The sequence below is a fragment of the Oryctolagus cuniculus genome, chromosome 11 (genome assembly GCF_051225735.1).
Source record: "Oryctolagus cuniculus isolate XC-2025 breed Fujian yellow rabbit chromosome 11, ASM5122573v1, whole genome shotgun sequence".
NCBI lineage: Eukaryota > Metazoa > Chordata > Mammalia > Lagomorpha > Leporidae > Oryctolagus > Oryctolagus cuniculus.
In genome coordinates this window covers 77695205-77708457 of record NC_142877.1, presented here as the reverse complement: position 1 = coordinate 77708457, position 13253 = coordinate 77695205, and the positions used below count along the sequence as shown (strand labels likewise).

At 42.1% G+C, this 13253-nt stretch overlaps 1 protein-coding gene across 6 annotated transcripts in view; it reads left to right on the top strand.

Moving 5' to 3' along the window:
* The first annotated feature begins 125 nt into the window (after nt 1-125).
* CAPS2 (calcyphosine 2) overlaps nt 126-13253 on the top strand; it is a 50489-nt gene continuing 37361 nt past the window's right edge. The window contains exons 1-6 of one of the 6 annotated variants that reach the window (XM_008256803.5): nt 197-361; nt 3235-3344; nt 7789-7838; nt 10401-10446; nt 10534-10659; nt 12245-12421. In XM_008256803.5, coding sequence (XP_008255025.3) covers nt 3264-3344; nt 7789-7838; nt 10401-10446; nt 10534-10659; nt 12245-12421 — 480 coding nt within the window. In that variant the 5' untranslated portion in view covers nt 197-361; nt 3235-3263. Of the gene's footprint in view, nt 362-3229; nt 3345-7788; nt 7839-10400; nt 10447-10533; nt 10660-12244; nt 12422-13253 lie in introns of those variants that run through there. The other 5 variants (XM_017341986.4, XM_089307441.1, XM_089307442.1 and 2 more) reach the window with 5 other exon arrangements.

Here is a 13253-nt window from a genome sequence, read left to right as displayed (position 1 = left end):
GCCGCTCCCCTCTGAGGCTCTGGGGCTTGCCGCAGAAATTTCAACCCTTTTGGCTTTCGGGTGAGATAGCGAGCCGGAGAGATTTCAGGGCGCACAGGAAACGCAGCTTGGAGGCGGGAGGTTTTGTGGAAGGAACGAAGGGTTTGGACAGTTTGGGTTTTTGTTTCAGGAAGTGAAAGAAATTAGAGACTCAGCGTGAAGCCGCCTGTTGCCAGGCAACCTGCGGACGCCAGCTGGGGCTGAAGTGGAATTGCCATCTTACACTTTTCCAGGTCTCCTGCTCTGGTTCTGGGCTTTCCTGAGCTTGTTGGGTCAGCTCACAGTGGCTTCCCTGTGTCGCCCACCCGTCCAGGGGTCCCAGGTATGAAAGAATGGGATTTCCTTCTAGGACATTGCAGGTGCCATGAAGTATAATTTAGTTAGGAGAGGAGATGACGTGGGGGCAAGGAGGATTATTCTGCTTTGCTGGAAATTAAGAATATCAGGTTCAGTTCGGATCCTCAGTTTGTTAGCACATAGATGTGGTCCTTTTCCTCATTAAGCCTAAATACTACATTGTGTTGACAAATCTCTTTTCTCTCTCCTTGTATATGAGCTTGATTAGATCAATTCATTCTTTGGGTTCTATCAAGCTCTAATTTGGATTAAGAGTATAATAGCCACTAATATTACTAACCAAGAGAGAAATGAAGATCAATGGAATTGGAAACCATAACAGTTTAAAAATGAGGGAAGTGGAAGTGAGTTAAATTCTTCTGTTGGCTAGCACTAAAGATGCTAACAACATTTATTAAATGCTAACAATGACCATGTCATGACTTGAAGCAGTTTGAGAGTGGACAGAAGCGGTTCCCTCTAACTGGCATCCCTATCCCAACTTGGTGGATATTCAGTGCTTTAGGACAAGCACAACCTTTGGAAAACATTCCAAAGATTGACTCACAACTATTTGTTTGAAATTGTTATTTTTTCCAAAAAGTGTATTTCAGAGGCGGATGGGAGAGAGATGTAGGGATAGAGAAGGAGATATCGAGAAATAGGGGGGATAGAGATGAGAGAGAGATGAGAGAGAGAGAAAGAGAGAGAGAATGAATATGCTCCCATGGGCTGCTTCACTTCCTAAATGTATACAGGGAAGCCAGGAGCTGGTAACTCAGTCTGTGTCTATGTGTGTAGCAAGAGCCCAATTACTTGAGCCATCATATGTTGCTACCCAGGGTCTGTATTAGCAGAAGGCTGGAAAATCCAGAGCTGGTTGGGGCATTGAACCCAAGCACTGTTTGGGAAGCAGACGTCCCAACCAGTAGCTTAAGTGCTAGACCAAACATCTACCTCAGAAATGGATTATTGTGCTACCAAGTTTAGATTTCTTTTGTTCTTTAGTTCCTGCAATAATTTCTCTAATTGTTTCATTACCTATTATCAGCAAGGGTATAATACTGGAAAAAGTTCTGAAACCTGTGTGTGAATTCAGTCTCTGCAATACCTGGCAAGCAACATGGCAAAGTAAAATTAATTCTGTGAGCCTCAGGTTGCTCAGTTTGAAAATCAGGTTTGCCGGTGTTGTGTTGTGGTGTAGTGGGTAAAGCTGCTGCCTGCAACGCCGGTATGCCCTATTGGCACCAGTTCATGTCCTGGCTGCTCCACTTCTGTCTTCCTGCTAATGTGCCTGGGAAAACAGCAGAAAATGGCTCAAGTGCCTGGGCTCCTGCACCCATATGAGAGACCTGGAAGAAACTGGGCTTCTGGCTTCAGTCTGGCCCAGCCCTAGCTGTTGAGGCCATTTGGGAAGTGAACCAGCTGATAGAAAAACTCTCTCTCTACCTCTGTCTCTCCTTCTCTCTCTCTCTCTCACTCTCTCACTCTTTCAAATAAATAAATTAATTTTTTAAAAGAAAATACGCAGATTGGGCTGAGTTATCTCTGAAGTCCTGTCCAAATCCTACACAGGTTGAAGTGCCTTGACCTCCCTAATTCTGTACTTCTCAGAGTGTTTCGTAGATGATGACATTGAACAATTTTACTGTGTTTAAGTGAATTGTGTCATGTAATTCTCAGTTAACTCCCATCTGCATTGACAGAACTTGCTTATTTACCAATATTGATTAAGTTTCTACCAATTTCCAAGCTTTCTGCTAAGCCGTGAGGTATAGGCTGAGCAAAACCAGTAGTCCTTGCCTTCAGGAGACTGACTTGCAGTGTAGTATCAAAAAAATAATAGCTACCATTGAATGCCTTAAACTCCATATCTGATTGTTTGAAGACAGAATTCATATGTTGGCATTGTGATTCTCATAATTAGGTACAGAGGAGTGAAACTCATCTAAGAATATATTAAAATACGGGGCTGGGCATGTGGCACAATGATTGAGTCTCTGCTTGGGACACATGCATCCCCTATCAGAGTGACTTGTTTGAGCTCTAGCTCTTTTGTTTCCAGTCCACCTTCCTGCTAATGTGCACTTTATGAGACAGCAGGTTATGTCTCAAGTACTTGAGTCCCTGCCAACTCACATGGAGAACCCAGATTATGTTCTGGGCTCCAAGATTTGGCCTGGTGTAGCCTCATTTGTTTTGGGCATTTGGGGAATGAACCAGTGGATGCAAGATATTTTTTTGTCAGTCACTCTTTCTCTGTTCCAAATAAAATGAAAAAAAAAAAAAGAATGTGTACAGGTATTTGGTGATGCATTTATTTATTGAGTAAATATTTATTAAAGAGAAGAGGGCTCAGTAGATGAATTGAAGGGAATTGTGTGTAAGAATTAGTAAGGAATAGGGATATCTTTCAAGTAAGAAGACTTTTAGAGTCAGCTGCATAGTATCTTCACTTCTCTCAGATTTATGCCTTCTTGATGTCCTCTGTCTCTGACTCTGATCTTGCCATCTTGCTTCCCTCTTTTAAGGACCCTGGTGGTTCCCTTGAGCTCACTGGAGAGTCCAGGATAATCTCCCCATCTCAAAAATCTTAATCACAACTGAAAAGACTCATAGCCATTTAAAACAGCATTATTTAGATAGTCCAGGCCAGGGATGAAGAACTGAACTTCTGTGGGAACTCTTTATTGAGGCTATCATAGGGAATAAAATAATTACCCTATAAAAAATGGACTTTGGTAAAAGAAGCAAAGATGAATAATCACAGGATTTCTTTTCTGTAGAGGAGTATTGTATAACTTGTATGTCTTGTTTAAATTTAGAGTCAAATTTATCATTTTATGTTTCAAAGTACAGAATACTGCATGAGAAATACATGAACTTGAATGGATTTAGAGGTTAAAGGAGTTGCTGCTTCTCCTACGAACCAAACCCAGCCATTCTCTGGAAGAAAGAAGCCACTACAAGTATGTAAACTATATGAGTTTCCTCTTGCAGGATGACTTACTTACAATTTTCCAATCCCTCTCCTCAAGTTTTTACAAGTACTTACACTCATAAATATTTAGGATCAGTATTTCCTAGATTTGAATAATGGAAGCACCAAAGTTGAATATTACTTGGTATAGAAATGCTGCATAAGTGCCTCTCAGGAGGGCTTAACCCCCTGAAAATAGAGGCACTGCCACAGTTACTGCCTATGCCAAAACAGGCCTGGGACGGGCACACCCACCCCAAAGGAATGTGGCAGCAGGAGCAGCAAGGGGCTAATGGACGTTAACTGGTACCTGGAGTATTTTCGGGAATTTGTAAATTTGCAGGAGCATCTAAATGGGCCTGTCTCAGGATTTACAACACAGCTCTAATCCCTATGTTAGACCACCAGAACCAATTCTTTTCCCCAAATCCTTAAGTTGATGTATAACCTTGCCTACGTGTCTGCTGGCTTGTAGACTTGCTGGTACCCTCTAAATAAAAGTGGGAGCACATAGCTATCTAGTGGCCCGCTCTTAGAATGGTCACTCCCAAGTCCTGTCTCCTTATTTGATAAACCGCACAACTTGGAAACTCCACTGCTTGAGTTAGTTTTATTTTAAAAAGTTGTTTTTTGTCTTATTTTTATTATTTAAGAATTATCTGTACATCTACAAAACGTATGTAAAAAGTAAAAATACTAGAAAGAAGGAAATGCTGTTTTTTCCATAATTTGGATGTACCCTATTAATATTTTGGTGGATTTATGCATAATTGGTACACATTGTAAATTGAATATATTATTTTATCCTATTTTTTATTTAATGTAAAGCATAAACATTTTAATGTAATTTGTAAAACTAACAATACTTTTAAATGATTGTATTATATAATATATATTTATATTCAGAGGAGGCCTAAAAGATAAACCAACTTACTTTAAAACGTACTTTATGGGAGCTGGCACTGTGGCGCAGCAGGTTAAAGGCCCGGCCTGCAGTGCTGGCATCCTATGTGGGCACTGGTTCGAGTCCCAGCTCCCTGCTAATGTGCCTGGGAAAGTAGTGGAGGATGGCCCAAGTCCTTGGGCCCCTGCACCCACGTAGCAGACCTGGAAGAAGCTCCTGGCTCCTGGCTTTGGAACGGCTCAGCTCCAGCTGTTGAGGCTGTTTGGGAAGTGAGCCAGCAGTTGGAAGATTCTCTCTCTCTCTCTCTCTCTCTCTGTCTCTTCTTCTGTCTCTCTGTAACTCAGCCTTTCAAATAAAATAAATAAATCCTAAAAAAAGTATATCTCCTTGCTATTATTATTCCAAATGCTGGATACCTACTATTTATCAGTGAAGTTGACGAATGTCTGAACAACTGGTATTACTTAATTCTTACAACAAACCATTGAGGTGGGTGGTATTACTTGCTTGCTTTTAGATGTGGAAGAACTGAACCTCTTAGAGATATTGTGATGTGCCAGGATTTATTTTTTAAAGATTTTTTTTTATTTGAAAGACAGAGTTACAGAGAAAGGTAGAGACAGAGAGAGAGGTCTTCCATCCGCTGGTTCACTCCCCAGATGGCCGCAACGGCCGGAGCTGAGCTGATCCAAAGCCAGGAGGCAGGATATTCTTCTGGGTTTCCCATGTGTGTGCAGGGGCCTAAGGACTTGGGCCATCCTATGCTGCTTTGCCAGTCCATAGCAGAGAGCTGGATTGGAAGAGGAGTAGCCAGGATTTGAACTGGTGCCCATATAGGATGCCAGTGCTGCAGGCCAGGGCTTTAACCTGCTGTGCCACAGGATTTTGAACTCTAGTTTTGACTTATTCTTTAGGCTGAATTGAACTCTCTCCATTATATGAAGGAGTAACTCCTTTGGGGATCTTAAGGTGCATTATGTTGTGGATTAAATCTGAATGCCTCAATAATTTGTATTAAAGCAAAATTTTCTCTTAAAATATCAAATGCAGTATTATGGCTTCCCCCATTCTGTTATTTAGATAGTGTATTATGGATCTTCAGTTTGTTTACTGGTCAGTTGTTAGGAAAAGCTCAAGATTTAAGTTATTTATTTATTTATTTATTTTTTTTTTTTCTTCTTCAATGTTTTTTTTTTTTTTTTTTTTTTTTTGACAGGCAGAGTGGACAGTGAGAGAGAGAGACAGAGAGAGAAAGGTCTTCCTTTGCCGTTGGTTCACCCTCCAATGGCCGCCGCTGCAGCCGGCGCACCGCGCTGATCCTGGCAGGAGCCAGGAGCCAGGTGCTTTTCCTGGTCTCCCATGGGGTGCAGGGCCCAAGCACCTGGGCCATCCTCCACTGCACTCCCTGGCCATAGCAGAGAGCTGGCCTGGAAGAGGGGCAACCGGGACAGAATCCGGCACCCCAACCGGGACTAGAACCCGGTGTGCCGGCGCCGCAAGGTGGAGGATTAGCCTATTGAGCCACGGCGCCGGCTCTATTTATTTTTTTTGACAGGCAGAGTTAGACAGTGAGAGAGAGAGAGAAAGGTCTTCCTTCCGTAGGTTCACCCCCAAATGGCTGCTACAGCCGGCGCACTGCGCCGATCTGAAGCCAGGAGCCAGGTGCTTCCTCCTGGTTTCCCTTGCGGGTGCAGGGCCCAAGGACTTGGGCCATTCTCCACTGCCTTCCCAGGCCACAGCAGAGAGCTGGACTGGAAGAGGAACAACTGGGACAGAACCGGCGCCCCAACCGGGACTAGAACCCGGGGTGCCGGTGCTGCAGGTGGAGGATTAGCCTAGGGAGCTGCGGTGCCAGCCAAGATTTAAGTTCTTTAAAGAAGGGTTGCTAATAACCTTTCTTTGTGCAAATAATACCTGGCATACCTTCACACTCTGGACTTTATTCCATTCCACATGATAACCCTTGCTTGTGGGTCCATGCCGCTCACATTGTTTTCTGGCTGAAGCAGTTTCAGTTTTTTTCCTTCTGTTGATCTGGTTGTCTCTTCCTCATCCTTCAGAGCTTCCTGTAAAAGCTGCTTTTCCTTCCTTCCTTCCTTCCTTCCTTCCTTCCTTCCTTCCTTCCTTCCTTCCTTCCCTCCTTCCTTCCCTCCTTCCTTCCCTCCTTCCTTCCCTCCTTCCTTCCCTCCTTCCTTCCCTCCTTCCTTCCCTCCTTCCTTCCCTCCTTCCCTCCTTCCTTCCTTCCTTCCTTCCTTCCCTCCCTCCCTCCTTCCTTTTCTTCTTCTTTTTTAAAGATTTATTTATTTATTTGAAAGTCAGAGTTACACAGAGAGGAGAGAGGCAGAGAGAGAGAGAGAGAGAGAGAGAGAGAGAGGTCTCCATCCGCTGGTTCACTCCCCAATTGGCCACAACAGCCAGAACTGTGCCGATCTGAAGCCAGGAGCCAGGAGCTTCTTTCGAGTCTCCCACGTGGGTGCAGGGGCCCAAGGACTTGGGCCATCTTCTACTGCTTTCCCAGGCCATAGCAGAGCTGGATCAGAAGTGGAGCAGCCAGGTCTTGAACTGGCACCCATATGGGATGCTGACACTGCAGGCCAGGTCATTAACCCACTGAGCAACAAATCCGACCTCTCCTCTCCTCTCCTCTCCTCTCCTCTCCTCTCCTCTCCTCTCCTCTCCTCTCCTCTCCTCTCCTCTCTTCCCCTCCCCTCCCCTCCCCTCCCCTCCCCTCCCCTCTCCTCTCCTCTCCTCTTCCCTCCCCTCCCCTCCCCTCCCCTCCTCCCCTTTTTCCTCTCTCTCTCTCTCTTTTTTAAAATATTTATTTATTTATTTGAAAATCAGAGTTACACCAAGAGAGGAGAGGCGGAGAGACAGAGAGAGAGAGAGAGGTCTTCCATCTGCTGGTTCACTCCCCAGATGGCCACACTGGTCAGCGCTGTGCCCATCCGTAGTCAGGGGCCAGGAGCTTCCTCCAGGTCTTCCACGTGGGTGCAGGGGCCCAAGGACATGGACCATCTTCTACTGCTTTCCCAGGCCATAGCAGAGAGCTGGACAGGAAGTGGAGCAGCCGGTGCCCACATGGGATGCCAGGCGCATCAGGCCAGGGCGTTAACCCACTGCACTACAGCGCCGGCCCCCTCTTTTTTCTTTCCTCTCCTCTCCTCTCCTCTCCTCTCCTCTCCTCTCCTCTCCTCTCCTCTCCTCTCTTCTCTTCTCTTCTCTTTTCAGCTTTCTAGTTTCCTAGAGTGGGTGGGCACACATGCTAAGTTGTTGCTGCCTTAGATTTATTTTTACCATTACAGTTTATTTCCCCAGCAGAGGAGTGCTACACAACTGGCAATTATCTCTTGCTTATCATTTATCTGTGTCCTAAGCAAAGTAGAGAGGAGATTAATAAGTATTTCTTTCTTGGAGTGTACTGGGTAAAATCATAATTGGCATTTGTGCCTTGACTCACATTAGTTCATTGACTCTTAAAATATCAAGGGTTTATGTGTACTGATTTTAATTTTTCATTTTTAAATTAAAGCAAGGATGGACTTCTGGACCATGGGCAATTCAGAATGCTTACCCACCTGTGTGAGTTACTTCTCTTCACATTGGAACTGGTGAATGGGCAACTATTTATTATACATTAATAAGTGAAAAAAGCAAAATTATATATGTAGCTATGATTGTGAACCACTGAAAACTTTGTACTCATACAGATGACCTAAAAATTATTGTTCCAAAATTAAAATAGCTCTTGTCATAGGATGAAAGCATTACAGCTAATATTTTGGTTGTTTTTATTTTCTTTAATATTCTTACATTTTCTTGAAAGAGATAAATATTTATTTAGAAAATTCAGATAAATGGATTTATTAAAGAAATATATTTTTCAAAAAATTACAATTGATATACTTAAAATTGATTAAGTAGTAAATCTGCTTGTGCTTTATTTTGATATTAAGGAATATAATAATTTTGTCAATCTCATTAAATTTATATTTTTGGTTTAGAATACATTTTTTTTTGACAGGCAGAGTGGACAATGAGAGAGAGAGACAGAGAGAAAGGTCTTTCTTTGCCGTTGTTCACCCTCCAATGGCCGCCGCGGCTGGCGCGCTGCGGCCGGCACACAGCGCTGATCCGATGGCAGGAGCCAGGTACTTCTCCTGGTCTCCCATGGGGTGCAGGGCCCAAGCACTTGGGCCATCCTCCACTGCACTCCCTGGCCACAGCAGAGAGCTGGCCTGGAAGAGGGGCAACCGGGACAGAATCCGGTGCCCCGACCAGGACTAGAACCCGGTGTGCTGGCGCCGCAAGGCGGAGGATTAGCCTAGTGAGCCGCGGTGCCGGCCTAGAATACATTATGTTTTATATTTACATATTGTTGCCTTTTACAATTTGGAATGTCTGATCGTTATGTTCTTTCAAGTATTTTAGATGACACAGCTTCTTGGAAAACACAAATCAAGAACAATAATTTATTGTCCTCAGTAGTGTGACATTGACATTTTTGTAAATTAAAAACAAGCAAATATCAATAATTTCATGAGGGTCTACATGCTAATCTAGGTATAAGAAAAGAATTAGGCTTAGATTTTTGGGTACAAGATGATGAGTGGGTGTTTTATCTGTGTGCTGGTAAATATTTTAACAACTGCTTTTCTGAGAAGTGCATTGTAAATTTATTATAAATTTTACTTTTTTATTGCAAATGAATTTAAGTACATTTTATGATTATGACTTTTATTGGTATAAAAATGTGTACCAAGAAATATACAAATGTTACTAAAATGGGTAAACTATTTAGATTCAGTATACTTTATTGGTTCTCATGGAATGCTTGTGTGTGTGTGTGTGTGTGTGTGTCTTTCTTTCTTTCCTTCTTTGTGTCAGTGCTTCCTTCCTTCCTTCCTTCCTTTCCTTCCTCCCTTCTCTCTTTCTCCATCCCTCCCACCCATTCTCTTCCTTCCTTCCTCAGTCTTTGCTCACTCCTCCCTTCCTTCCTTCCTTCCTTCCTTCCTTCCTTCCTTCCTTCCTTCCTCCCTCCCTCCCTCCCTCCCTCCCTCCCTCCCTTCCCTCTTCCCTCTTCCCTCTTTCCTTTCTTTTGCTGAAGTCTGTGTCTAACCAATATAGTTGTAAGTGATGAGCCAGAATAGTTTTAATGTGAACATTGGCTGGTATTTTCATTTACTGTAAGCTGACAGGAGTGATTTCTTTGCTGAATTAATTAATAGTTGTGAATATTGAAACTATTTCCTTAGGTTTTGTGCCATCCTCGATGTGAGAGCTACAAACATGATTCTATTTTAAGTTTAGTCTGGATTATTTTCATTTTTTTCACTACTTTTTTAAGTCTCCAAAATTAGCAAAATAATATATTGAATATTAATTCAAAGCACTTGCCAACTTCAGTATAAAAAAATCACACCATGGCTGATTTTAAGCCAATACTGAAATCAGAGATGGAAAGGGATATGCAACAGTATATTACCATACAGACACAGATATGTAAATAACCTCAATACCATATATTATTGAAGTCAAATTATTAGGAAGTTATGAATTCTGAGTATTTCTTACCTTTGTTTCTAATATGACTTAATTACAATTTATATAGTAATGGTTATGTTTAATAACAGCTTGAAAATTTGTTCAACTTTAACAAAAGCCTATGGCAAACCAGCACACCATTGGCTACCGGTACCTTTTTAATATATGATGTAGCATATATGATTTTCAATTATTAAAGACTCATTTTAAAAGTTATAATGGGCCGGCGCTGCGGCTCACTAGGCTAATCCTCTGCCTTGCGGTGCCGGTACATGTGGTTCTAGTCCCGGTCGGGGCGCTGGATTCTGTCCCGGTTGCCCCTCTTCCAGGCCAGCTCTCTGCTGTGGCCAGGGAGTGCAGTGGAGGATGGCCCAAGTGCTTGGGCCCTGCACCCCATGGGAGACCAGGAGAAGTACCTGGCTCCTGCCATCGGATCAGTGCAGTGTGCTGGCCGCAGCTCACCGGCCGCGGCGGCCATTGGAGGGTGAACCAACGGCAAAAGGAAAACCTTTCTCTCTCTCTCTCTCTCTTTCTCTCTCACTGTACACTCTGCCTGTCAAAAAAAAATTAAAGTTATAATGCATAACTTATTTCTTTTAGGGTCCCACGACTTGATTTGGGAAGCCTTATTGACTCTGATGATGAGGTAAGTTTTGGTTATTATTTAATACAAAAAGTGTAAACACCATATTACATGTAGAATATAATAAGTATCATTGCATTTTATTTTTAGGATGATTATTCATATATTCCACTTAGTACAGCGCATATTTATTTTAATCCACCAAATTCATCTTCTACTCTTGGTTGGGTCCCATCATGTCAAATACCATATACTCAGCATCATCTAAAAGAACTGGTTAGTATTTGTTTATTACCTACTTTAAGAATTATAGTATGCATCATTATTACTATATTTAATCTAGAAACTCCATTATGTTTAGTCTATGTTTTTCCTGGTTTAAATATTTTATTTAAAATATTAAAGTCCCAAATAACAATGTTGATGAAGTAATTTTACTTGGTTTTCATTTTTTCACATATCGAAATAATATTTTAAGAATCTCTCATAAAAGAATTTCATATAAAATTGACAAAGTACACCTTAATATGGAATCCAGGAATTTTAAAAATAAAGCAAAATGTTATATCAGATCTTACCAGTTTAAAATATAAGACGGATGGGCCCAGTGTTGTGGCACTGTGGGTTAAACTGCCACTTGCAATGCTGGCATCCCATATTGAAGTACCCATTTGAGTTCCGGCTGCTCTGCTTCCAATCTAGCTCCTGCTAATGCTCTTGGGAAAGCAGTGGATACCCTGACACCCGAGTAGGAGATCCAGGTGGAGTTCCTGACTCCTGGGTTTGGCCTGACCCAAGCCTGGCTGTTGGTGGCCATTTGGGAAGTGAACCAGCAGATGGAAGATATCTCTATCTGTCTCTCTCTCTCTCTCTCTCTCTCTCTAACTCTGTCTTTCAAACAAAGAAATGAATTAATATTTTTAAAAGATAAAATGTAGGGCAATTGGGGTGGAGGTTTAGTGCAGTGGCTAAGATGCTGCTTAGAACACCTACATTCCACATCAGGCTACCTGGATTTGAGTCCTGGCTCTGCTTCAGGTACCAACTTCCTGCTAATGTGAGCCTGGAAAGCAGCAGATGATGGCCAAAGTACTTGAATCCCTGTCATCTGCATGTGAGACCTAGAAAGAGCTCCTGGCTCCTGGCTTTGGCCTGGTTGAACTCTAGGTTTTGTGAGTATTTAAGGAGTTAACAGGCAAATGGAAGATTTGTCTATCTTTGTGTCTTTCTGCATTTCAAAATCAATCAATCAATAATTTATACATAATTTTATAAAGAAGGTAAGATTTGTCTCTTGGAAACAGATTTCTACTTTAGGCTACTTGGATATTGCAGAGTAAGTATTCTTGTTCCAAGGTGTTTCCCTGTGACATGTTTTACTTCAAACAATATCAGGTGTTCTATTTCACGTTATGAATTCAGGTTCTGACTGGTGTTTCATGAGTAGGGGCTTGCTTGTCTGTCCTTGGTAATCTTTCTCTTGAAGCTGGCTCTATTCCCATTCTCTGTCTCATTTTGGAAAATCACGTGTCTATTACCCTAGTCTATATCTTGCTGCTGTTTTGCCCAGTAGCATTGCCTTATCCCTGTCCTCTGCTTTACACTTGGATATCCTCAACAATCTCCAACATGAGGTGGGCATATTCTTCTCTGAGCAATTATGTTTGCCCTGATCGATCAGTGATGCTTCAGCAGCTAAATGTTTTAAATATCATCTCTGTTTAGAGCACGATCATAATGATTTCTCTCTTAGGCATAAACACTAAGTGAAATGATAAGCCTGTTAAAGTCAATAACAAAAACTAATAATTTTTTGATCTCTTTTCCTGGTGAATAACATGCATTTCTTTTTTATCTCTAGGACCAGGACATAATACCTGAAAATTTACCAGCACCATCAAGCACATATAAGCTAAAATATCAGCAATATAACACTGAAATGAAAGAGGGATATAAACAGTATAGTCAGAGAAATTCAGAGAAGACAAAATCAAATGTTCCACATCCAGAGTCCCCAGGAATCAAGATAGATGACAAGGTAAGATGGGGAATTTTTCATGTGCTTTTGGCTATTTGCATATCTTCTCTGGAGAAATGTCTGTTTAGATCATTTAAGCCTTTTTTTTGTAATAACATTTTAATAGCTACACTCTTGGCAAATTTCAAATATATAGTACAGAATTCTTTTTATTTTTATTTTTTTGACAGGCAGAGTGGACAGTGAGAGAGAGAGACAGAGAGAAAAGTCTTCCTTTTGCCATTGAGTACAGAATTCTTAATTAGAGTTTACATTTGATATCTAGAACTCCCTCATCTTTTTTTTTTTTTTTTTTTTTTGACAGGCAGAGTGGACAATGAGAGAGAGAGACAGAGAGAAAGGTCTTCCTTTGCCGTTGGTTCACCCCCCAATGGCCGCCGTGGCCGGCACACCAAGCTGATCTGATGGCAGGAGCCAGGTACTTCTCCTGGTCTCCCATGGGGTACAGGGCCCAAGCACCTGGGCCATCCTCCACTGCACTCCCTGGCCACAGCAGAGAGCTGGCCTGGAAGAGGGGCAACCGGGACAGAATCCGGCGCCCCAACCAGGACTAGAACCCGGTGTGCTGGCGCCGCAAGGCGGAGGATTAGCCTAGTGAGCCGCGGCGCCGGCCCTCCCTCATCTTGCATTAGCTTTCAACTGTTTTTAAGTTGGATTATTTATCTTTCCATTATTGAGCTGTAGGAATTCTTTTATATTCTGGATACAAGTCTTTTGTATCAGATGTATAATTTGTAAGTATTTATGGGTTGTCTTTTCACTTCCTGATGGTGTCATTTCAACCACTCAAAGATTTAATTTTGATGAAGTCCAATTTATTTTTCCTTCTGTC